The sequence below is a fragment of the Zosterops lateralis genome, assembly GCF_965231275.1.
Source record: "Zosterops lateralis genome assembly, chromosome: 20".
Lineage (NCBI taxonomy): Eukaryota > Metazoa > Chordata > Aves > Passeriformes > Zosteropidae > Zosterops > Zosterops lateralis.
The window spans coordinates 4,247,864-4,274,002 of NC_139780.1; the positions used below are offsets into that span (position 1 = coordinate 4,247,864).

At 46.6% G+C, this 26,139-nt stretch overlaps 1 protein-coding gene across 1 annotated transcript in view; it reads right to left on the bottom strand.

Moving 5' to 3' along the window:
- BRINP1 (BMP/retinoic acid inducible neural specific 1) overlaps nt 1–26,139 on the bottom strand; it is a 91,458-nt gene that overhangs the window by 55,627 nt on the left and 9,692 nt on the right. The window contains exon 2 of the mRNA XM_083875934.1: nt 6,333–6,600. Coding sequence (XP_083732060.1) covers nt 6,333–6,550 — 218 coding nt within the window. The 5' untranslated portion in view covers nt 6,551–6,600. The remainder of the gene's footprint in view (nt 1–6,332; nt 6,601–26,139) is intronic.

The window sequence follows — 26,139 nt, forward strand, 5'->3', positions numbered from 1 at the left end:
GCTCAGGCCTTGGCAGGGGCTGCCCAGGGAGGTTTGGAGTGTCCATCCCTGGAGGTGTCCAAGGAATTCCTGGATGTGGCTCTCAGAGCTCTGGGCTGGGGACAAGGTGGGGACGGGGCACAGGCTGGACTCGATCTTGGAAGTTTTTTCCATCCAAAACAATTCTGTGATCTGTGATGCTGATACAAAACCAGCCATAAAACCTTCACAATCACTGACCAGCCTGGCCAAACCCAGTGCCTGATGTAAGAGTCACATTTTGATTTTTCTCAGGAGTAATAAAAGCTGGTTGTCCCTGCAGCCAGGGCAGGCAGCTGTACAAACCCTGGTGCTGTGTGTGCAGCTCTGGGCACTGGGCACTGCTGCATGTGCTGGAACACATTCTCCAGCCAATAAATTGGTGAATTTACCTTGAAGTCAACAGTTTCACTTATTTATGTCACAGAGAATCTGGCTCATTGTTTTTAATTTGTGGTGCCATAAAACTCTGAAAGTTTTGTGAGACAGTTTTGTGAGACCAATCTTTTTTCCTCCTTTCTTTATTTATTTTTTTTTTCCTCCTCTAAGGGAAAATTCAAGCAGCAGAGCAGCATACGCATTTCTAAGCCTGTTGTAGCCCATGCTGCATACACAGCAAAGATCAGGATTCTTCCCTTCCTCTTCACCGAGGCAGTGACACATTTAGGGAGCACGTAGCTGCTCAGATTTGTGGGTTTTCAAGGACTAAATAAAAATCTCTAGTGTGGCTGGATGCATTCGCCAGCACAAATCCCTTTATGAGCACGCAGTTTAGTGTCCACTCTGAATTGGAGAAACAAGGAAATAACAGAAATGTTGGTTAGATGGGACCCTGGGGGTCCCTAATCCAACCTCCCATTTGAAGCAGGACCAGCTCTTGAGCACATCAGCTGAGGCTTTGTCCAGCCAAGCCTTGAAAGCCACCAAAGATGGAGACACCTCTCATCTCTCCACTGACTTGTCCTAGACCTGCATTGTTCTCTTGAGGAAACAACATTTTGGGAGGAGAAAAAAAAAAAAAAAATCAGCTTTTTTTCCCCTAGGCAGCATTCCAACCAACTTCTGTCCAGCTTGTGCAGCCACTTTACTCCCAAATTTTCCTGTCTCAGAAGCTCCTTTTCATCTGTCTGGGACCTTGCTGTGCCAAGTGTGTGTGAGCAATTGGCTGGTGCTGTCACTCTGCAGAGGGAGGGACGGGGCAGGAGTGGCTGCTGTGGTGTCACCTCCCCCACAAACGCTGGTGTATTTTAAGCAGACCTGACAGAGGTCTCAGAAGGATTCTCAATTTGCAAGTTTCATGAAATTAGGCAGCCTCTAACTGGTCCCACTGCAGGAAAAGTTACAAGGCGAGCAGATCTCCTTTTTATACCCCAAGGGTTTCCCTGCTCTGTTGCAGAGAGAGCCAGATTTCCCTGTCCCCACTGTCACTGCAGAAAATGGAATTAAACTCCCACGCACGGAAAATCCGCATTTCTCCTTGCACACGCACGTTCCACTTGCAGCCCCGTGTGATCATCCATTTTATATTGCTGTTGTCCCTTATGTCCAAACATCTTGCAGCTTTTAATTAAGTCTGCCCAGCAATGCAGAGCAGGCAAGTGCTGTCATCTCCTCATCTCCCCTTCTCGAGGGGTGGGGAGGGAATTGAGGCACACAGAAACGAGCTCACCCACGGCCACACCACCAGCCTGGGGGGCAAAACTCCAAATCCTCCCTGTGTCAACTCTGTGCCACCCTCCCTGTGGGCTCCTCTTTCCGAGGCACTGTGTCCTGTACTTGGTTTCCATAGAACTGGCAGTGGCAGCCTCTCTGCTCACCTGGGTGAGCCCATCTCACCTCGCTCCTCTCTACCTTCCACCTCTGATACTGAACCACAAGGCATCTTTAAAAAAAAAATTATATATATATATATATATATATATATATATTAAGAATAGGGGGTTTTATTGGGTTTTGTTTGGTTTGGTTGGTTGGTTGGTTTTTTTGGGGGGAGTTGTTTGGTTGGGTTTTGTGGTTATTTTGTTGTTTTATTGCTATTTTCTTTTTGGTTTGGGGGAGTTTTTAGGGGGTTGGGTTTTTGGGGGGTTTGGTTGCGTTTTGGGGTTATTTTGTTGAGTTTTTTTGCTGTTTTCTTTTTGGGTTTTTGGGGGTTTTGGGGGGGTTATTTGTTTGATTTTTGGGGTGTGTTTTTTGTTTGTTTGTTTGTTTCATTTTGGTTTTTTGTCATATTTCTAGAAATTGCTTCAACTGAGCAGCATCATCAGGGAAATTCCTCTGTCAGTGCCTCTGCCTGGCAATTTGCATGGAGTATTCCAGTGCTCAGCCCACTTTTTTGCTTTGCCTTGTAGCTAAATAACTTCTGAGAGAATGAAAAAAAAAAAAAAAAAAAGACAACATGACAACATACTTCAAAGCAGTGGGCTGAAGCTGTTAAGTGTTCAGTGGTAACAGGGATGTTTTCTGGTCTGAGCAGGACCCCAGTCCCAAAGCCAAGCTGAGCTTCATCTGTTTTCCAGCCTTCCTGCAGTACCTCGTACCCAAGGCTCTCATGACTAGGAATAACAACAAGGATGGTGATAATGAATATTCAGACATCCCACAAACCACTCTCAGCATCTGCCATCCTATCTGCATTAGCACCAGCGTGCACAGATAATGATCAAAGCAGCATTTTCCTGCCAGAGGCCCCCCTAAACCACCCTTATTAGTATGAATCAATGCTGACTAATGTGCTTCCCTAATGCAATTGTATCCACTCCTACTGCTCATGATTTAATATAAAACATCTCCCCCTTTGCCTGCCTTCCTCCTAATGCCACTTGCAAGGTGTGAGCCTTGACTGAGGGTACCAGGAAAACCAGTGATCCAAGTTTGACAAGAAAGAGACCTAAAAATCCACAGAAATGAAATACATGGAAGGAGGAAACAAGGCTTTGGGTGTTGTAACAGTGAACTGGATTTCCATGCTAAGATGCCAGACCTGGATCCAGGCTTCTTATCAAAATATCATCAGCTCCGAGGATCTACAGCAATTCTGTTAATGCAGAATATAAAATAGCCCTGCTCACTGCAGCAGGCTCTGTGCTTGCTGCTGACAAGCTCTGGACCTCAGTAGTGATGGAAGGAGGACTCCTCCATGATTTTATGTTGCTTCCTTTTTAGCATCATGGGCAGAAAGGAGAAAATTCTGCATTTTGCCTCCTGCTGCTCTGAGCACCACCAGTGTCTTTGCCTTGGTGGTTTTCCAGTGTAAATGACACAGCCCTAATGTGATGTGTTCATGTTCCCACACAGCAGGACACCAGGGAGATCACTAAACAGCCAACAGGGTTTCAATTAGGGATGGGTGAAGTCCTCTGGCCTGATTCCACATCCTCTCCAAACCCTTGGTCACTGTGGCTGGTTTGGAGCAGGGCTCAGGCCAAACCTCCCTCAGAAAAAATCACAAGTGCCCCAAGCAACTGCCTGACAGAGCAACAAACTAAAATCCAGCCAACCTAAAAAAGTATGGGAGGAAAGGGGCATTGAAGGAGAAGATTGCACAGAAAATTCCCATGCTCCATATCAGCTGCTTTCCTAAGGAAAGGAGTGATATCCTTAATGCAGGATATGTGCCTCCCTTGGGCTAGTCTAGTGCAAAGAGCAATTGAGAGGCATTTTTGGTAGGAAGGAAGCTCCGATGTTGGAATTAAACAGTTGACAAAATCCCAGCAGCTTTACAGATTCACGGAGTCAATTTAAGGAGCCCACAAAATGAGATTTTACCCCTGTGGGCCTCAGTAAAACGGAATGTTCTGGGGGAGTGTGTGCACAGTCTAGCTCTTAACTGTGAGAATTGGCTGTGGCTCCACTAATGCTCCACAGCCAGACTGAGCCTGATATCCCTTCAAAAATGCATGGGCTCAGTTTTTAAAGTGACCACTTCTGCCAACAGGGCCAGATATTAAAACTAAACAACCCTCCAGCATCCAGCCAGACTCCCACCTGATCATTCCATGTGCTCTGCTGAAGCACATGAGGCTTTCCCCTCTTTCTCAGCCCACCATGGTGGGAGCAGGTTTGTCCCAGACTTGTATTTCCAACCCTCACACACATGGCTGGCACTGCCCAAGCACTCAGCTCCCTCCTCCAGCTCAGTGTGTGCTGTTTGGCCATGAGGTGCCCTTGTAGTCCTCCCTAAACTCTCTCCCTAAATACTTCTACTGGATTTGGTCTTATCTCCAGTTTCTTTTGGGAATGGTGACTTCTCCAGCATGGTCATTATCTGCAGGAGCCCTCTCAGACACTTCTCATGCACACAGAATGCTGATGCCTCTTTTCTCCCCTGCTGGAAGGAGAGCGTGGTGTTCTCTACCTGCTCCAGGTGTCTTTCATAAATGGTTTATCACTACTTAGCAGAAACAGAGAAAACAGATCTCTTTCCACTCCCCATACAGAAGGGTCATCCTGAGCTGAGGTAAGACCTCAAATTCATATTAGTTTCCTACAAACCAAAGGGGAATTTTTTTCCTTACCCCCTGATAGATAAAACAACAAATCACAGGTTTCACAGGCAAACAAGATTCTGGCTCCTTTATAAAAGTGGAAGAGGCACAGCCATGGCACAGGCTGCCTGCTCAGGGTGTGAATCCCCCATCACAGGAGACCTTCCAGGTTCCCCACAAACCTCTGTCAGAGGTGACACAGGTATGTCTGAGCCTGCCTCGGGGAGGAGGCACAAATTAAATGACCTCTCAAGATCCTTCCAGACCCGTTTCTCCTTGATGCTCAGAGACAGGATCCCAGGCTTGACGGATCTGTGGCCTGACCCACAGTGACAGCTGGTGGATATGTCTGAACACATCCATCGTGTGGCTCTCTCCCCCCAGCCCCTGCAGACTCCGTGGTGGCATCCTGGGCTGCACAGCTCTTTAGCAAAGGGCAGAGCCAGTGCCAGAGGCGAGGAGCAGGGCAGGGATCTGCAGCCTGGGTCACTGTGTGTGTTGGCAGGCAGGGCAGCAGGGGAGCGGGGCAGAGCACAGCCAGGGAAAAAGGCTTTTGGGGAAAGGCATTTTCTCTGCTCTCTGTGCACAGACAGCCAGAGCTCACCAATGGAAGCAAGGCAGCACAGCTTTTAGCTTTTGGGGCTGTCTTCCCCCTGAGCTGTTTTGGAGAGGACAAGCCAGGACAATATTTTTAACCTGCCCTTGCTGCTGCAAGAGGAGGGGGTGCTGCACTCCCTGGAGGCCGCAGGACAAGAACAACTCATTTTTCTTCCCCACACAGAGCTGATGCCTCTCGCATCTCTGTTACTGTGCCTCTGGCTCCGTGCCCACGGGACAGCACTCCCTGCACACAGGTGATCCCTGTGCTTCCCTGCTCCCCCATGCCCATGTCTCCATGTGCACAATGCCATGGGCTCTCCACCAGCCCTTCCCTGCCCACCACTTAGCATGGCTGTGTTTGCAAGTGTCTTTCTGAAGCACAACAGGACCATATAATTATGTAAATGCACACATGGCTGGGAGAGTTTTTTCAGTCTCTTTGGGTTTCAGCACAAATCTCCTGACACTTGCTGGCTTATTCCCCTTCATTCCAAAGTATTTGCTGCTTTAATAGGATGTTTGTGTGAGCACCCCAGCTTTTCAGATTAAAATGAAGAGAAAAAAAGTGTGGTTCTAGATAGCACAGCTGGCAAGAAGAGTTTGAAACAAGCAACAACCAAAGCTTAAAAACCTAGAAGGCAAAATAAGATCCAAATTCTGCCTATTCTCTGTAGGCTTTTTTTAAACTTTCTGTAGTTTTCTAAACCAAGATTACAGTTCTGGGGCCAAGTCCAACTTATACATGGAGATAAGTCCTCAGAGATGTGTGGCAGGCAGCACACAGCCAAGGCTCCTACACAGCAGTGTGAGAACTGTCACACTGACGTGCGTGGTGACATCTTTATGTGAACCTGCAGCTATTGGCAGTTCACATGTACGAGTTTGGTGCAGAGGCTTGGGCTGTCCAGAGCTCCATTGATTCAAAAAAAAGCAGCTTGGGAACCTGCCTGTGAACTGTCTGTCACCACGAAGGAAGAACACCCACCCCCTCAGCTCCTTTTCATCTCTCCCTGCGCTGTGCACATTGCCATGACACCGCAGTGCCTTCATCTCACTCTCAGAGCTCTCCACCCCAGCCTTTGAAGCAATTTGCGTTGCCAGCTGAGGGAACCAAAGCTGCATTTCCAGGGACAATGGTGCATCTCCCACTGACTCCCAGCCTGGAGCCCATAGAACAGGCAGAGCTCCCACCACAAAAAACCTCCTCCAAGCCGCGGGAACCCGACATACCTGTATATTTTATATCTGGTTGTAAATCCTTGACGATGTCTTTCCACAAAGGATAAGTAGCTCCGTGAGTGGTGGAAAGGCCCCCTGTCTGAAATAAGCCAATCAAACTCCTTGGAGACATGTTGGTTGGTAGCAGCTGGGTCCTGGTGGGAGGGCTGTATGAGTATATGGTCCCATATAAACAGGAGGTAGAGGAACTCAACAAGCCTCCAGTTCATGCTTTTCTGTCTGCCTTTTTCCTCTCATTCTTGCTCCATTCTGTGGAGTCCTGTTGGAAGAGAGAGGGGATAGGAGGAAGGAGAGAAACAGAAAGGGAGGGGAGGAGAGGAGAGGGAGGAGGAAGAGAAAGAGAGAGATTAAAAACGCTCTGATCCTTTGACAACCTTCTCTCAGGGTGAAAACAGACGTGAAAAATCAAGTTTTAAAAGACTTGGGTTTGCCTGTGTTACGGCTTAGAGCATTTGGCAGTGTTTTATTCATGTGTTTAAGTGGTGCCTTTAACCTCCTGAGCATATATCACCTTTGAAATAACCAGGTCCTGACCTGAGCCATCCTCACCCCAGCTCCTCCATCATTTCCCCTCGTGAAGTTCTCCACCGTGCTGCAAAGGCGAGTGAAGGCCGGGCACAGGGGGTGGCTGCACCCCAGGCTACAATTACCCCTTTATTGTCCCTTTAATGCTGTGCCAGAGAAACGTGCCTTCTGCTTTCATGTCTCTCTGATGATCTGTAATCCATACTCTGTGCAACCTGAGCAATCTATAAAGACCCAGCTCTCACTTTCAAGTGCTGCCAAAAAAAGAAATAAAAAAAATAATTACCCAGGCTCTGGCGACGAGCACACACGGACAGGCACACACACACACAGACACACACACAGAGACACACACAGCTGTGAAATCCTGCAAAACACTGACACAGAAAAATGTCCTCACCCTGCCCTCCTTTTGGGGTGCTGGGGAGGTGTGTGTGGTGCAGGGGATGGGGTCTGCTGCTGTCTCAGCTATGGTGGGACCTCAAGGCTCTTCCCAAGATCAAGGCTCTGCAGGGTGACACCCTGAATGTGCACACTCAGCGAGGGAGATCCTTCCCAGCACCTGCAGCAGGGCACACTCTCCCTGCCATGGTGGGAGAGAGGCAAAGGAAGGCTGGGGACAGCCCTGTGCTGAGCCAGCCCCGCTCCCAGGAGTGTGACAAGACATATGATGAGTGGGAAGGCAATCAGGGGGGTGAGGTGCCTTGCCAAAGGTTACACAGCAGGCCATGGATACAGCTGGAAGAGAGCCCTGCTCTCCTGACTCCCATTCCCAGCCCTTAGCTCATCCTCCCCCACAGCCAGGCTGCTGGCACCCTGCCCCAGGTGACAGGTGAGGGCCCTGCTGAGCTGTCACCCTGCACACAGGATGGTCCCCTCCTGCTCCCACAGCACAAGGTGGTTGCTGCAGCAGCTCAGCCTCTGGGGTTATGCTCCTGGGAGCTGCTTGGAAAAAATCCTCTTCACACTCACAACTGGTTCCTCCTCCTGGGTTTTGTGGGGGGAATGCCAACACTGTGGCATTTAAGGCTGCTTGGCCCTGGGAACACAAGCTGTACTCAGGAGAGGTGATACCCACCTGTCCCTGTAAAATACAGCACAGAGAGACTGCAGACACTTTTTAAAGCAGGAGAAATGAGGCTACGCAGAGCTTTGCCACAGTGAGGTTTCATGGCAGGCTTCTTTATATATCCCCAGAAAACCTTCTGGTTTTGAGCCTGAGTCTTCTAAAGGCACTCCAAAAGTTTGTAATTTCCAGGAAGAGCAGCCTTTGCTCAGAGTGCAGGAGAGGTGTGCTGGAGGTGTGTGTGTGAGTGTCACAGCACTGTGTGTGAGCCTTGGCTGGGGTGGGCAGCAGAGCACAGACCAGCACAGCCATCTCCTTTCCTCCAGGAGCATTCCCTGGAGCATGGCAGGGCTGCACCCCAAGGCAGGGAGTGTGTGAGGCTGCTGTGCAGGTGGGTTGGAGCTCAGGAGCCCTGTCTGTGTGCCAGAGTGTGTGGGAGCCTGCACGTGTGCACAGCATGTGTTCCAGGAGCTGCAGCGAGCCCAGCAGTGCTCAGAACAGACTTGTGTAAGTCTGGTTAAAGATGACACTCAGCTGTTGCATTACAGGAAGAAATGGGGGGAAAGAAAAAATCAAGTGTGGGAAAGTCAGCCAATGTTTGACTTTTCTGTTGGTCCCATAGAAACTTCTTTCTAATTGCAGATGGAATATTACTGTTATTAAGCCTGGTGGTACCTGCAGCTCCTGACTGAGGAGGTTGTTCCTTTTCTGGAGACACGTTTTTAATATCAGCCTTCACCACTGACTCCCATTTCACCCCTGACCAGGGCAGTTCTCAGTGCTTAGTCCCTCACATCACACACGGATTGGTTCTACTTTTCCTTACAAAACAGGAGAGTTTCTAGCCCTGCACTGAGGCAGCAGAACACATTCCAAGTGTTCCACAGAACATCCCTGCTTCCATTCACTCATGAGCCCAAGGTGATTACTGGGGAATGCTCCCAGCTACATGCCACCCTCAGGATCTCTAAATTCCAGTTCAGAAGTGTATTTCTATTTCTTCTCCACCCAGGCTCCTTCCCTGCCTGGTTGCTCTTGCCCCATCAGGGTGAGCAGCTGCAAACTCAGTGCATTTGCCATGAGCTGGGTGTGCAGATAACAATCAGCTGCTCTGTACGTGTTGTCCCAGCTCCCTTGGTTGTCTGTTCATTAAAATCACCCAGAGATATTCCCCTCATCTGCCAGCCTGGATCAGTTTTCCCGTAAATATTTCACTGTCTATTGGATTCCTATTGCAGAGAGAGGAAGGGAGCTCTTATGTACCCAAGTGGGGGACAGCCCCGCTCCAGTTTCCAGCACAGAGCAAGTGAGAAGTGAAATATGAGAAAAGCCAAACAAAATGGGCCTCAGAGAAATCCCAGTGTGTCCTCCTCCACATGCATACATTGGGGAAATATCAGCTTGTGAAAGAGAGGAGATAGTCCCTAATTCCCCCCACACACACAACTCTCCATCCTCTCCTTCCTTTCCTTTTGGGCACAGTTGGAGTCAGGATGATTTGGGCTGTGATGTTCTTATCCAGGAGGTGAGAAATGGGGAGAACATGCCTTGAGACCACTGAAGAAATGATCACATCTCCATCCTGGAAGCTGCCTGGATCAGTTCTGAGAGCAGGGAAGGGTGCCCAAGGCAATGGAGGATGGTGGAGCACAACTGGGTCCAGACTACTATCACACCATCAACTTTAATTTTTTAGTAGTATCTTTTTCCCCCCTGTAGCTGCTGTAGAGATGTTGTTTCACATTAAAGATTAATCCACTCCACAGGGCTGGTCCCCGTGGAACCAATAAAGTTTAGTAAAGTGGGATTATCTTGTGTTTAAGACAATATTGTGAGGTGCACTCAATCTACCTCCTAACAAGCTTGAATCTGAAATTAATTTTTCAGGTGTCTTCATGGGGCTCCACTGATGTGAAATATGTTGTGTGGGTTTGGCAAAAGGAACAATGGAAGAAGCAGGGAGGGGATGTCTCCAAGTCTAGAGCCCTTGGGTGGGAGACCCAAGGCTAACAGCTGTATTTGGCACAGAAGCAATCTGTGGAGTACAGGGTAGGCTTGGGGGAGCCAGAAACTGAGTTTTGATCCAAGAATCCAGTGTTTTACTCAACTCTGCCCCAAAACCCCACTACGACCTTGGGCAGTGCCCTTCATGTGTGGGGTCTTGGCTTCACCTTCCAGTTATCAACACAGAGTCACAATGGTATTTGTGGGATTACTCAGACCATGAACTTGTTGGAGAGGCCAGAATTGGGCTGTGGCACCTCCCAAAACACAAACCTGCTGCCCACCTGACTCCCAAGGTGTTCCTGTCCTACAGTCAGTGACAGCCCTTTCAGCAGGCTTTGCAATGCATCAGTTAACAAAACCCAGCCATAAAACCCATTGCCATGAGAAGCACAGCAGAGCAGTGAGTGAGCTGGGTCCTTCTGGCTCGTGTCAACAAACACCATCATGCAATCATCACATCTGTTAATAAACATGGTCCGTGGGTGAGCCAGGACATGGCTGCAGTTCGCAGCAAACAAGCAGTGGGAGAAGAAAATGTTGGATGTGCTGACTCTGAGTCACGGCACAGTCATTTTCCAGCACCATCCAGCATGGAGGCACATCCCCCAGAGCACATGGAGATCCCTCTTAAAGCCCCTTGGAGTTTGCTGGGTGGCTTAAGATGCCCTTTTTCTAATACCAATTCAGCCTGGAACATTAAATGTTCCTTATCTTATGAGTCTTCAGGATTCTAGGAGGAAAAATAGGCAAGTATTTTCTGTAAAGTGCAAGTTGTATTTGAATGTACACTTAATTTCTTTGTGATTGATATCTGTGTGTTAATTATATTCTATTTTCGGCAATACCTTTGCTGTCACAAGGCAGCGCCTTTTATCCAAGGAGTTCAAATTGAATTAGAGACATTAATTAAAGCTCTCAGCACTCTAGTAAGGCAGGCAAGTGCTGCTACTCCCATTGTTTCTTGAAATAAGAAGAAAAGAATAGAGCTGGATGTCTACTTAGCCACTTAAAAGGCAATTTTTATACAGTGGGAGAGCTCAGAGTGATAGATTTTACACAGAATTATTTTTCAAGGTCTGTTTCATCCAAGGGAGGCTGTGCAGCCCCAGATCCCTGCTATAGGCAGGCAGACAGGATGCAGGTACTCTGACTCCCCATCGCTTGCTGTGAACACTCCTCTGCCTCCTGGGATTTTCTACCTTTCCCCTAACCCCTGTACCTTCCATTTATCCCTTCTATTAGATCCAAATTAATCTCACACACATCCCTTCTGTTCTCCCTGTGCTCCTTGTTGTGAACTATTTCCATCAGAAATGCAGACTCAGGGAAGGGAAATTACTGAACACATTATTTGCAGCACAGGAATAAGTCCCCTATCTCTTTAAGCTTCATGCACCAATAATTCTTCCTCATGTCCCACATTTGGTTCTTGGCAGGTTGAGAGAGGTTCCTGCCCGCTGCCATTTACCAGAGGGAAGAGGCTAACAATTGCTATTTGTATCTGAAACACTTCTGCTCTTCAGCAACTTCACACACGGCTTTAGGATGCTGATAAATTAGTAAGAGACTGAAGTGTCAGGGGAGAGATGAAACAGCTTATGTTAGTTTAGAGCTCAACCCTGGAAAGTGACGAATGTCTGACCTCATTTCAGTGAGCAGATTAAGTGTACCCTTAATTTTAAGTACGGGATGTGCTACTCTAGATTTTATTCAGCTCTGCCTGCTTCCAGTTTGTGCCCTCAGATTCCTGGACAGCTAATTGCTGCCCCACACCTTCAGGATTTTATTGGTGTCCTGGCCCTAACTGAGAGATGGCCCATGAAAATATTGGAAAGACAACACCCAGGAGCAGCTCTGCTTGTCCTTTGGAAACCCTGGCCAGCAACCCAACAAAGCTGGGGACACCTTCCCTCTGTCAGGGCCACAGGAATACAGGCAACGTGGATGGAAAGAGAAGTCAATCTGTCAGAGTTAAAGTCATATGAACTGCTGTGGATGAACCTGAGCTCGGGAAAACAGAATTTGGGCACTTCTGACCTAGATGTCTTTATAGCTCAGACTGCAGACACTGATATCTGACTGAGTCAGGGCTGGAGCTGCAACTCAGCAGTGGCTCTGACTCTCTGGGTGACTGTGGCATACAACGTCGTAAAATCCCAAATGGTTGTAAAGCCGTTTCTTTAGGGAAGTGGGATTTCACTCTTTCAGGCAGTGATTGGCTAATCCCTCCCCAAATCTCAGTAATTCTGCTCTGATCAGTGTCTAAATTTGCATTATTCTTTAACCACTACGGTTTTTAAATATGCATGAGTGGTTAGACCTGCAGGATATTCATCAGCCGAAATATTTTCTGGGTGAGGAAAGGCAAGGAGAGAAGATGAGAAATGCTTCTCCAAAAATGCCAAGAGAGTCCACAAATTCACTTCACTTTTGCCAAATTGCTCATGCTGAAAAAAATAATGATTGGGAGATGTCAGTGTTTGGGTTTTGAGAGCTCCAAGGGGAAAGGTTTCCAAATCTCTATTTGAAACTACTGGAGCTTTTTCTCCTTTTGATTTGTATTTCCACCCCCTTAAGACGGAGCAGTGATAAAAATATCACTTTTGACCCCAAATGACTTATAGGATAAAAGATTTTTTTTTTCTTCTTTTCAGTTTATCAACACTTTGCTTACAGCTTATCAGAATATTCAGTGAACCAAAACCACCTCACAAACCCTCTTTTATTAATGCAATTCGACCATCAGCCTAAAGGGAGCAGTTTTGGAGCAGAAACTCCAATTACTCCCTGCCTGTGAGGAGGTGAGAACGGCAATGGTAACAGCTCTGTACCTGCTATCAGCTCCTTTGTCCCTGCACTTCTGCTAATTATAAACTCTGGTGTGATGATGAGGAGGATGAGAGGCGGCCTCAAACCAAGAAAGAGTAGCAGATGACTCCACCAAGTCACAAAATCAGGTGGTGCTGGACAGAGGGAGTCAAACCCCAAAAATCCTGATCATAAATCTGCTGGCCAAGGTGCCAAAGTCACTGCTCTGAATTCCAGGCTCAACAGACACTTGGGTCAGGGCTCTGTGTGGAAAGGAGATCCTTCTCACAGCCCTCCAGAGGTTGGGAAAATAATTAAAAGGAACATCTGCTCGTGCACACATGCACATGCACAGGTTTGTGGTGGAGTGTCACAGGGTTATGGAGATGGTGACGGTCTAGAGGAGAAGCCATAGGAGAGGCTGCTGAGGTTTGTCCAGACTGGAGAAGAGGAGACTCAGGAGAAGTTGTGTTATTCAGGTTCCCTAGAAGGGGAGGTGGAAGGGGAGGCACTGATCTCTTCTCTTTGTGACCAGTGATGGGATGGGAGGGAACAGCTGGAGCTGGGCCAGGGCAGGCTCAGGCTGCAGAGCAGGGAAAGGCTCTTCCCCCAGAGGTGCTGGCACTGCCCAGGCTCCCCAGGGAATGGGCACAGAGCTCCAGGAGCCTTTGGACAGCACTGCCAGGGATGCCCAGGGGGGGATTGTTGGTGTGTCCTGGGAAGGATCTGGACTCTGCTCCTTGCGGGTCCCTCCCCACCCAAAACATTCCACAACTCAGCGACTCCAAAGCCAACCCTGCTAAACCCCAGACTGGAACAGTGGGTGCTGCACAGCCGGCAACCAGCAGGGCTTGTCCATGCCCCAAAAAGCTCCCAATCTATTTAGGAGAGCAAGGCCAGCAGATGGCTGGGGACAGATGGGGGAAGGAGAGGGAACAGTGAGCTAATCCCGCTCAGCGGGCTGCGCAGCGGCGGTGTCAGCACACCAGCAGCCCAACTGTTGGCAGGAGTTTGATAGCTATTGTCACAAATGGGAGTTAAAAATAGGGAGACTGGATAATGAGCTCGCTTTTGTCGATGTTTGTGAGGAACTCCTCTCATTTGTGAAGTGGCAGAGATGGAATGAATATAGATGATAATAATAATAATGATAAATTGCACTTTTCTGAGCTGCTTATTAAAAAAAAAAAAAGGAAAAAAAAAAAAAGGCGGGTGCTGAGCAGTGATTTCTATTAAGCATTGCCCTGAACTTGAAATTATTCCTACTATTATTAAAGTGTTGTCCTAGCTAGTGCACTTCCCCATAATTTCTTTGTAAGTTACACAAAAATGCAGCTCTATCTTCTGTCTCCCTCAGTATGTATACACCTCATATCAAAGTCCAGCAATCTTACAGGTGTTAATAGATTTTTATCCTTGCAGTAGCTTTAGGAGATGGGGAAACTCTGCTTTTTTTCCATTCAGCAGGATGGGGATTGAGACACGGGGTAGATTAATGGCTTGTCCCAGATCATTTTAGAACTTCCTCAGAAATTCAACCCAAATCTCTGACGTCTCAGCTCAGTGCTACGTCTCCTTGCAGAACTCTTCCCACGCACCTTCTTCATGCTACTATTCCAGAATTAGCTGGGGCTTGCCACAGAGCTGCTTAGAATTATTTTGGATTGCTCATTTCATGTCAGGAAAATGCCAATTCATCAGAGGCAAAACACTTTGTAGAAATTTGTTGATTTAAAGGGGGGGGGATAAAAAAAAAAAGGCATTTTGATAAAGTCAGCTTTTCTTTGGAACAGAATGTGTTGAGTGTTCCGTTTGGAAGGGATCGGTTCAAGATTGTGTTTTGTTTTTCATTGCATGTTGAGTAACATACATTCAAAATCAAAATCAAGTGTTTTCTTAAGCTGTGTGTTTTGACTGAGCTGAAATAGATTTTGTAATTTATGCGCGAGAGGAAATATCCAAAGGCATTTAATACTTTTCTTACAGTTTGGAAAAAAGGAACACCTGCAAACCAGACACTATAAACTGAACAAAAATCATGCTATTCCCTGCAAGTTTTACTGGAAATTTAGGGAAAAGTAATCTGAATGCTCAGTTTAATGAGGCCTGTGGCAGAAATCCTGGTTTCTGCTTTCACAACTGCTCCATCCTGGTGCCAGTCTTGCCTTTCTAACATATTCCATTGCAGCAATTGGGACCTGTAAGATGAGAGGCTGAAGGAAAAAAAAGTGATGCCAAACCTCCTCTGGAGAGCAATAATGCAATATCCAATCCAAGGAAGCCAACTCATATCCCACACCTGACATTCTGTGCAATATTTCTGTTCTGAAGTTCATTCCTGGGAAGTGACTTTGTCACCTAACCCCACATGGAGTGATCCCACTCCACAGGGCTTGGGAAATGCAAACTATCACTGCTTCTTTCAGTAGAGGAAGCTGAGGTTACTTAATCCTTGCAAATGCTTTATCTTCCCATTTATCTTGTCCCTCTAAATGGAGCTCAGCCTTTGACTGGGTTATTGTGTTCCTCCACTCTTACTGGAGGAGCAGAAGGGGTTAAAATCCACAGGCCATCCCTTCTCCTGGTACAGCTCCTGCTGTTTGGATAATGCCTGCTGCCTGCCAGGATAAAAAGCACCACTGGAGCTTCCTCTGGGCACCATTATTTCACCACCACTCAGCTGGATGGAGCCAAGAGCAGCAGGGGCAGCTGAAGAGGGGAGAGAAAAGGGACTCTGAGTTGTCAGCTGCAAATTCCAGCCTTGAGCAGCTCCACCTTCCTTATCCCACTGAGTGGATCAGGAATTTTATTCACCCTGGCTCCTGCAGGCACTGTCTCAGAGCCTTGCCAGAGCACTCTGGAAGCAGGATGGCTTGGCTCAGGTTCTGTGGGGGAACAGAGCTGCAGGCAGGGCCAGGGTGAGCACAGATGTGGGCTCCATATCCCTGCAGCTCCCTGGGAAATGACTAGAGGTGAGCCACACAAATCACTGCTTTAGGTATGCAGGGCATTGCTCTGAGGCTGACAACACCCAGGGCCAGATGGACAAGAACAAAACACACTCACACTGTCCAGTTGTGAGAACAAAAAAGAAGGAAGTTTATTTTGAGATTAGGGTTTATATAGTTTTTGGAGTTTGATCAGTGATTGGGCCATGAGGTTGACATGTCTCTGACCCCACTGGTCAAACCAGAAGTCCATCAATTTGTCCTTCCCCCAGGAAGCAATGCACAATTTACAAAACATCACTCTTTGTTTATGTTGCAATGCGTGAGAACTCCAGTCCAAGATTGGCTGAAAAATCAAAGCAACTCAGGCCCAACCCTTTCTGCAGCCCTGCCACCCCACAGAGGAGAAGTTAGATGCACTGCACTTCAACTCAGGCTAGAAGTGTGAGCTAGAATGAGTATTAGCCCCAAATAACAGCATTTCATGGGCTGCTTCTGCAGCAGAAGTCCAAAATCTGGAGCACAGGCTCTGCCATTGCAGGTTCTCCTGGAAAGTCTATTGAAGTCAATGAGCCTTGGGTTGGATCTCATTGCAAAAAGATAATCAAATACCATATTAACTCTTAATTTGGAACAGCGTATTAAATTAGAAACTCGCATTAACCTGGAACTGCATTTATATAATGAGAAGATTTAAAATCTGTGTATCATGGAGGTGGGAGAACTCCTACCCAAAGCTGCTCTCAGAAGCCCTGAATCCCAGAGCCAATCTACCTGCAGCACTGCATTTCCACCTATTCCCCGAGCTCTAAGCCTGGGATTTCCACTGGGACAGAAGGATGTGTGGAAAATAAAGCCATCTCATCCTTACCAGTATTAATCTGTCAAGCACAGAAGGCTGATACCAGCCAGACTCCAACCAACGCCAAGAACTAGAAAATCCCAGAGGATATTGAGGATCTGCACTGGCATCACAAACACCCTCGCCCATCAGTGCACCAGTTCAGCAACACAGATATGCTAAAAAAAAAAAAAAAAAAAAACAACCTGAAGGCATTCAGTCCTTTCTGAGATTAAAGTTCAACACCACTCATGTCTGAGCACCTCAAACATTGCAGCCCTTTGTTACCCACGTTTGAGGCCACCTCTAGCTGTGAGCTTTATTTATTTCCTTCTCTGAGGCTGTTTCTGCTCTGTGCTCAATCCATCTCCTGACCACCTGGAGCGTTTGAGAGTCTTGGCTGTGCTGCTTGTCTGTTTAGAAAGGCTGTATGTAGAGCTGGTCAAAAAATTTTGACAGAACAGTTTTTTCACAGGAAAACACAGTTCCCTCCAAATCGAAATGTTGCACGGGAACATGTCAATTTTGACAAACTTTTTTCACTTTTAAAGTGTCAAAACAAATCATTTGGATTTTCTCTCTTCATTTCACTCGCATTGAAATGTTTAATTTTGAGGAAATAAACAGATTATTTTTGTGTTGTTTCAATTAATTTGTTTTGACATTTTTACATATTGTGTATTGTATTGATATATGTTTAGAATCCATTATATTATAACATCAAATATTTGGTGCTGTTTATTTTATGTATTATCATACAAAGCTAAACATTTCTCATAACATCTTAGTGCTTCAGCACCACAGGAACAGAAGATATCAATGATCTCAAATTATTATTGCTTTTAAATTTTTAGGTCATAAGAGCCTTGTGGGATCATGGTTCTCCTTCACATCGAAGTTCAAAAAAACCAACCACATATCAAAAGGCAGGAATTTCCCAAGAATTCTCCCAAGGAAATTGTCCCTTTTCCAAGTAGCTCAATGACAGCAAAGTACAGCTCCTCTTCCCTCTGCACAGCAGAAAACCAACTCCTCTGCTTGTCAGAAAAAAAAAAATAAAAAATTAAAAAAAAAAAAAGAAGAAAAAGAAAATGTAGATTTTTCCCAGAGTGGAATTTGTATGCAATGTTTTCATGAGCATCAGGGATTTTAAAGTCTGAATCCCACTGACCTCCTGGGACCTCTGTCTTCTAAACCACTTACGTACTTTTAAAAGATATATTCCACCTCCTTCTTGGAAGTCTACCTGATTTTTTTTTTTTTTTTTTCCTGTCTGAAACCACATTTCTGCTCCCCTGCACGTAGCAGAGGGGAATTGCTCCCTGTGAATTTCTCCCACCATGTCTGTGCAGGTGGTGGGAAAAGTGGGTTGGAAAGAAGGGCAAAGCAAGAGGCAGAAGGGAGGGCAGGAACTGCAGCACGGAGCTGAGCCTGCAATGAGGCAACTCCATCAATTCCTCATCTCAGGGAGGAAAATGTCCCCGAGGGCCCCTGTGCAGCCACAGGTTCAAGCAGAGACGGAGGCAGTGCTGGGTGGTTGGAGGACACAGAGCCCATTTTAAATATGGAGAGAGGCAGGAACGCCCCTGAGGCTGATGGTGGTGGAGAGAGAGCAAAGCATGGCCATGCAGGACTGTAGCCCTTGTCCCATGCCTGAGGTGTTTTGGTTTTCTAAAATTCTCTTCTTAGGGAATTTTTTGTAAACAGGAAAAATGTTTTTGTAACTGTATTTATGTTTTGAGGGGTTTTTTGTTTGTTTGTTTGTTTGTTTGTTTGTTTTTTGTTGTTGTTTTTTTTTTTTTAGGAGGGACTTCTTCTTGATGTCCCTCTGGTCTGACCAATGGGAGTGAAGAGGTTTGTCTTTGTGTCACCAATCAAATTGTTCTGTGTAAAATAGTATAAAAGGGAGACACATCCCAAAAATAAAGGAGTCATTTTCAGCCTTCTGAATCTTGGAGTGTCATTGTGGTGTAAAACAGCATCACAGGACCATTCTCCTTCCCTCTCCTCCTTTCCATCAGTGTTAAAGAAAGTCCCAATACAGACAAAGGGCTGCTCCTTCCTAAGGGAGGATCAGTCCTCACCACCTCCCCCAGGGAGAGCTGTGTTTGTGCAGTAGGAATAAAAAGAAGCATCCCCAGCTTTTGGAGATTTATTTCCAGTGGAAGAGGGGTTTTTCTGTCTGCTTTTCCCCTGAACGGGACATGCCTGGTGCTCCAGGCTCCACGGCTGGAAATCTGAATTCCCCCACGCAGCTGCCAGGAGTGCACCTCTGAATGCAGATCTGCCTGGAAGTGTCCTCGTGCTCCAGCTGGCCTGTCACTATGGATTACACCTCCTGGCTAATAGTGAGCACTGCTGGAGCCTGAGACTTCCATTAAAAGCCCACGTTTCCACCTCCCCGCCCCACAAACGGCTCCGTCCCATCCCAGCTGACGTTTCTGTGCGTGTGGCCTCATCTCTGGGGTGGGGAAGGAGCAAAGTGCCTCAATTTGTCTCTGTGTTAGGCAACAATGCAGCAAGTCAAAGGCAGGAAAGGAGGTTTGAGGATGATCAATTCTGAAAATTGTGGATAATTTACTTGAAGGTTGACCTTACCCCTTGTCACCTGCACATCTGTAGTACTGGAGCCCCATCCCTGTAACAGCAACAGTACGACTGAGCGTGGAATTACCCCCTGGAAGAGTCCTTGAAGGAAATGCTTCATTACTCCAAGTTACACTGTGGAGTGTGTTTTGGACAGGAGGAATGCTCCTGCAGGGAGATATTGCCCATCCATGCCAAACTCTGCAGACCGTGAGCCCTTCATCGCCAGAGGGTCCGCGGGCTGCTGACAGATCCAAAGGAATTGGCGTGGACACTTGACCTTTCCTCAGTGCCAGGAGGAAATCACTGACCAGGAAGAACAGCACATGCTCAACCAGGCTCTACAAAGGGAGGCAAGAAGCTCTGGAAGAGCTGAGGGCTGTTTGTAAAACAAACACTGCAGTTTCAGCACAACCTGTGCAGTTGGCCGGCACTGCCATCACTCGTGGGCAGGCCCAGGGGTGACTTCCAGTTTGGCAAGTGCCAGGTGCCATCACAGCTCCTCCTGCTCCACGGGACACATTCAGAGTGAATGCCTGCAAGGCTTCCACGGGAATGCTGAGAGATTCACACCTTTGTGGGCTGGGGGAAGGACAGGACTTGCTGAGTGGTGCTTTAAAGTTTCCCCGGCATGGTGTCCTGCCAAAGGGAGCGAGCAGTTCCCCTCCACCAGCCTGCACACATTCTCCTGCTAGAACTCCTCACCCTGAATGGATCCTGCACGCCCCTGCAGCTTCCCAAAGTGACTTTGAAAGCAATCCAGAGCGAGCATCACATTTGTGTCTTCGACAGCCTGACTCACAGGAAGATCCTGTGCAATCAGCTGGCCAAATCCAAATCTGAAAAACACCTCCATGGCTGGTCATGATTAATAAATTCTGCCTTGACATTCCCCAGGGCACCTAGCAGCTAGTCAGAGCTGCCAGAAAAAGAGACACTGCTGTGGGAAAGGATAAATAGTCTTTCCTCAACTGCAGACATCAAATTAGATAATAAATAGCTGGCTGGATACATAATTTTGTATGAGTGTTAAATTAAATGCAGAACAGGAATATAGCTGGCTTATCCCTGTAAAATCAAAGGTGTTGGGAAGGAGTTTCCAAAGAAAGAAGAGTATTTAGAGTCTGCTGTGCTCAAGAACACATAGCCTGAAGTTATCTCTCATGGCTTATGTGACTGTTTACAATGACAGACAGCTATTCTTGGACATTTTATTCCTAGTATAGTATTCTGAGACCAGAGCAGCTCAGGAAAACTTCCCTCTAATTTACACCTCTGTTTTGTCCCTCCTCCTGCAGACTAGACAACATCTTTGTTCCCACAGGACCAACACAGTTTGTCCCCACCAGCTGTCGTGGGCTTGGCCTGTGCTCCTCAGGGAGCTGTAGCTGCCAGCCCAAAACAGGGGCTCTCCCATGTCCCCCTTAAACACTTCAGCCCCCTAAACCCTCAGATTCAGACCAGATTTTCCCAGTGACCACAGAGCAGAGGCTGCAGTGACAACCAGGGGATCTTGCAGGGCTGGAGGGAGCTGGCAGGAGGTGTGGTGACATCCCAGGCTCAGGTGGGGCCCTGTGGCCCAGAGCAGATGGCTGTGGAAGCCCTGCCAGCACAGCCAGCTCTGCCACCCCTGTCTCACTGAATGTGCACAGCCACAGCTGATGTTACTCCTGCACACAAGTCCCTGTGCACAAACCCAGCCACACAAATCCAGGCAGGATGCTCTGAGCTCCTGTCAGCACAGGGCAGGGGGCTGCTGCTTCCCCTTGCACATCTCCCAGCCCTAGAAATCTTTGCTTTGACCTCTGAATCCCTGAGGAGACAAATCCCACCTTGCAGATATCTTGTGGTCGTGGGTTTTTGATGTTTACTTTTTTATTTTTATTTTTTTTAATGTGTGCTTTGGCTTTTTTGGCATGTTTTTAAGGGAACATAGTATTTTAGAGTTTGTGGTTTTGGGGTTTTTTTTTTTATTATTTTTATTTGTGCTTTTAGCCCTGTTCTGCTGTTTAGGCTAGTTTTTGTAGAGTTTTTTTTTGTTGTTGTTGTTGTTGTTGTTTTTTAGCATGTTGAAGGTTTTTTATAGTTGTAGTGCTTAGATATATGGAAAAGGGTAACAGACACAACATTTAGTGTTTTCTCCTTCTGAGACATTCAGTTCAGACTCTGCTCCCATGGCACTGAGGTTTCTGAGCCTGCAGGGGCTTCCTCTGCCTTCCTGCACCTTCATCCAGAGCCTGAAACCAGCTCAGATCATCCCCTTCCTCCTTCTTTGCAGCTTTAATTCACCCACCTTGCTCCTCCTTTCCCCACCTCAGCGGGCACAGCCAAGAGATGTTATTAACACTTGCCACTTCGTTAGCAATCCTCTCCAGGAGGAGCAGACGAGGAAAGAGGAAAGTGTGCAAAAATTGGAGAGTCGGGGAAGTTGGATTAAAGGAAGAGTAGCAAAGACTTGAAGGTGTGAATGAGAAAGTGCAGGAGTAGAAGGAGTATGAGAAAAATCTAATGGGTGAGAAAGAGATTTATAATTAATCCCCAGGCTGGTGAGAAAGCAGGGAATGGAGTCAAGCCCATACTCTTTCCTATATGGCTCTGCTCCTGATTTACTTCAGACAGATCTTTCTAGTTTCTCCTTTTATCTCCCATCACTCTGGACCCTTTGAGTATCTGTTATTTGAGGTAGGAATTGTCTTTAACTCTGTGCAGCATAAAGGAATCTGCAATCACAGGCACTAAAGGATGCGAGACATTGTTTTTAACACGTCCTAAAATTAGGCTCAGAAAAGTGCTTGGGGATTGTCTGCCAATGTTTATTAATTCAAATTGAATTCATTAGGTAGTTACTGTCAAAAAGTGGGATGGGGAAAAATCAAAGTAATCAAAGTACATGAGTGCATTGTTTCTTAATGTAAATGCTTTATGATGAGATGTTTATAAAGTGGATCTGGAAGGAAATGTTAAAAAAACAAAACTGAGCAAAAGTGAAATAATATGGTTATGGGGGAAAAAAAGTTATTCATTTATGCAAAATTTAAGTTTTGAAGTGATTTTTTACTCTCTTTTCCTTTTAGTCTCAAATATAAAATCTTTTTATTCTTCCCCCGCCACACTAATTATATTTAAATATCTAAAAGTAATTTTTTCCCTTCATTTTTTCTTCCAGAACTAAACAGATTAAAAAAAAATAAAAAATAAAAAATCATTATTCACCTATTCCTACCAGGAATTCCAATAACTGTCTGTCAGATCTTCATAACAACATGAGGGATCTCAGCAAGGCTGAGTTTCTGTGAGTTCCTTAAGCTGATGACTTTGAGAGTCCTTTGCTGTCTTCTAATCTAAACCTGCATTCATCAGAGAACTTAAAATGAAATAATTAGATTTACAGCAAAATAGATGAGCAAAGCCCTGTATCAAAAATGAGTGAAAAGTTCCCAGGAAATAATCTGAGAGCGAATTTACTTTTTCCATTAGAAATTGCCATATGCTGCTGGTTTATTTTAAGACAGTGACACCATCCCTTTTCACCCTCTATTCCTCTGATTTCTTCCTTTTCACTTCTCCTGGCTTTCCTTTTCCTTTTTTTTTTTTTTTTTTTTTTTTTAATAATCACCACGGAACCAAACAGGCACAAAGTTGCTACAGAAAATTGGAACATGTGATGTCCAAGTGCCTGTGACATTAAGCCAAAGAAAAAGCAGCAGAGCTCCCTCCATCAGCCAGCCCTGACTCAAACCCCTGAAGAGCACTCGGAATGAGACACGGGCACACAGGGATGGGAACAGCCTGTTCCAGGGATCCTGCTCCTCTCCAGGGATCCTGCTCCTCAGGCACTGTCTGCACCCATTTTTGTGTCTGCTTTCTCCACCAGGGACCCTGCTTGGTCCTGGAGGTATTTAGGGAAGCAGCACCTTCTCAGCTTCCTGCACCCAGAGGATATAAAGAAAATCAGGTATGTGTGTAGGAATTGAGCATCTAAATTTCTCTGGATGTTTCCACATTGCCAAAGATCTCAGCTCCCTGAATTAGCTGGGGTTTCTCCAGGAGGAAACAAGCTTTCCCTTAAAAGTAACCTGGTTCTGGGGATATTTTGCTCTATTAACATCAGTGTTGGGCAATATGAGCAAACACAAATCCTCCAATGGTTTATTGTCATCCCCCACAGTCCTGCAGTGCTGTCCCAGCAGATGCTGCACGCTTGAACACTCTGCATGTGGGGCATGGAAAATGCATCCTGAGTCTCTGAACACGAAAATGCTGCATTATTGAGCTGGGAATCAGTCCCCATATCCCATCAAGTGACTGGAATTTTAAACTTACACCTAAAAATAAAATCTGGAGTGAGTCTCAGCTCTCCTGTTGATTTCCTTTTCCCCAAATGTTACTGATGGAGGTCTGGAGACCAGAGCAGTGCTGTGCAAGGGCAGCAGAGTGTGTTTGTCCCCAGCCCTTCCATCCACCACTGCCCCAGCACCCCAGGGAGGGTCATGCCCCAGCATCAAAGCCGTGTCCCTGTGATGTGACACACGAGGGTTCGGGGACTGCACTTCACTGGTGTCAAGGCTTTACAGAAAAGCTGCCTCAGAGGAGCGGCAGTGAGAAAAAAAAAATGTGCAGCCACAAAAATCTCTATCTTCAAACTTAAAGCAATGAGAAGCACTGCAGGAGGATCCACTGGTAGGAAGGACCTATCAGCCTCTTCTGCTCCTCTGTTTAATGCAAGCAGCTTTATCATTAATTGCTATTTACTGCAAATGCTGAAGTTGGTAAAAAGATTAATATGAAACAGCAGCCTTGATTCAGCATTCTTGAAGCACAATGCACATCTCTGTGTGTCTCTGTGTGTGTGTGCACTGTGAACTTCATTTTATGTTTTGTGTATGTAAAATCCTCATTCCTGTCTGCAAGGGAGGCAAACAGATGCAATTAGTGTGTTCTTCCCTTATCTATTCCAGTAAAAGGCCAGCTCTGCCAGTGATCTTAGGCAATGAGGAGAGAAATTAATTCAGGCCAGATTTCTGAAGAAGGAGCCATTTTACTGGGCTGGAAAGGAAAGAGAGGCAAACCAGTACTGCCTTTGCCCAGCGCTGGAAATGTAAAGAGTCAGCACAGCTGACTACCAGTCTTTGGGGGATTATATTTCCTGAGGACAGGAGCTGCTGAATTCTTTTAAAAAATCCAGGTTTTCCCTCATGCCAAACTTGGATCCAAGTTCCCTGGGTAGTTCCCATCCGCTGTGTGAGCTGCAGGCTCGGAGCCAGAGCACTGAAGGGGTTCAGCTCCAGTGCATGGAAACACATGCATTTAAAAAGCTCTTCTGCACAGCTCCCAGCCTAAGTGACCTGCTCAAGGTCATATATAACATGTCAGTGACAGCACCATGATTGAACTATCTTGCTCCAGCGCTGCTTTATTCACACGGCGCTGCTGCATCCCCAAACAGCCCACTGCTGCCTTCCTCTCCTTATCTCATCCTCCTCAGAGACACATCTGTCCTGTGCTCCGTAAACCATAATATACCTGTAGTCTTTTATTCACTATCTGTCACTGGGCAGTTTTATTACAGATCCCTGAATTATCCAGCCTAGACTACAATCTACTTATTCCTGTCAGCTGTTCTCGCTTCCGACCCTCGCCTCACCTTTCAGCCTTGTCAGTGTTTTAAGGCTTTCAGGTACTTGAAATGCAGGGACAATCCTGATTCTCGGGGGAAATCCAGCAGAATTTCACTGAGGCCAGCCTGCTGGTCTCCCTCTCTTTTCTAAATGCAGATGGTTGGAAACCAGGAGCTTGCACTGGTCTCTGCAGTCCTATTTCAACCAATCCTTCACGAATACTAACAGCTGCCATTTTAGACCTCTGATCCCCATTCTTGCAATCCATAAAATTTTATTCCCCTCCTTTCTCTGCTCCTTTCATCAGAAATCAATCTTCCAATAATGCAGGTAAATTGCAGTCCTATCCTATAGCGATTTTTTTTTTGCATGCATCTTTCTGGTGAATTTTGCAGGACAAAACCTCCCTGGTCCATCTTTCCCAGCCCAGGCCATGACCACAGTAATCATCACACCTCCACAACACCTCACCAGCAGATTTGCACCTGCCACTCACATTCCTCTCTTTTTTGCCATCCAGGAGGCAAAGGAATTGTTTGTGGCAATTTGTCTGAGCATTGACACCTGCCCCACCAGCCAACTTTGTGTTCCCACCAGCCAGCCTCCCTCTCCCTGCTCCCAGTCACAGCTGTCAGAACTTTATCCCATCTATTGATGTGTTTTCCTCACAGCCATCAGCTGCCCATCCCTCCCACCTTTCTGCTTTATTGCCTGGCCATGGCAGAGCAGTTTCCTCTCTGTTCACCTGGAGATGCTCATGGCCACTGCAGAAGTGACCCTCAGCAAGTGTCACCTGCTGAAGCTGAACCTCCCTGTCTGTACTCAACAGCCTTGTTTTCTCTTCACCCAATCTCTGTCTTCAGCAAAAGGAAAAGAATGGCTGATGGGAGAGGAAAGTTATGGGGAAAGGCATATTCCTCCTCCTTCCCAGCAGTATGGTGATGGTGGACAACTCTGGGTAGGAGGCAGGACTGTGCCCAACATAAGGCAGACAGGGAGAGTCACCCTGGGACCTTCAGGAGGGTGGGACTGTGAGGAAAATATGGGGAGAGGACATGGCTCCATAGCTGATCTCTGTCCACCCTGTCACTCATACCAAGCTGCTTTAGTTAAATCTCACAATTTCATGCACCCACTTATCTCTGTCACAGCTTCCCTGCATCAGCTTGGGCAGATTCTTTAAGGTGACACCTTACAAACACCTTGGAGGCTGATTTTCCAAATGTTTCCCATATCCCATGGCAATATTTAAGCTCCTGTTTTCTATAATGTCCTGCTACCTTGCCATCAACTACTTCCAAAATCTGTCAAGGCAAAATTGCAAAGTGAAATGCTTCTACTGACAGGATTTGAATTGTTCTCTGAGCCTTGTGCTGCGTTTCCTCTGGCACTGAGCAGA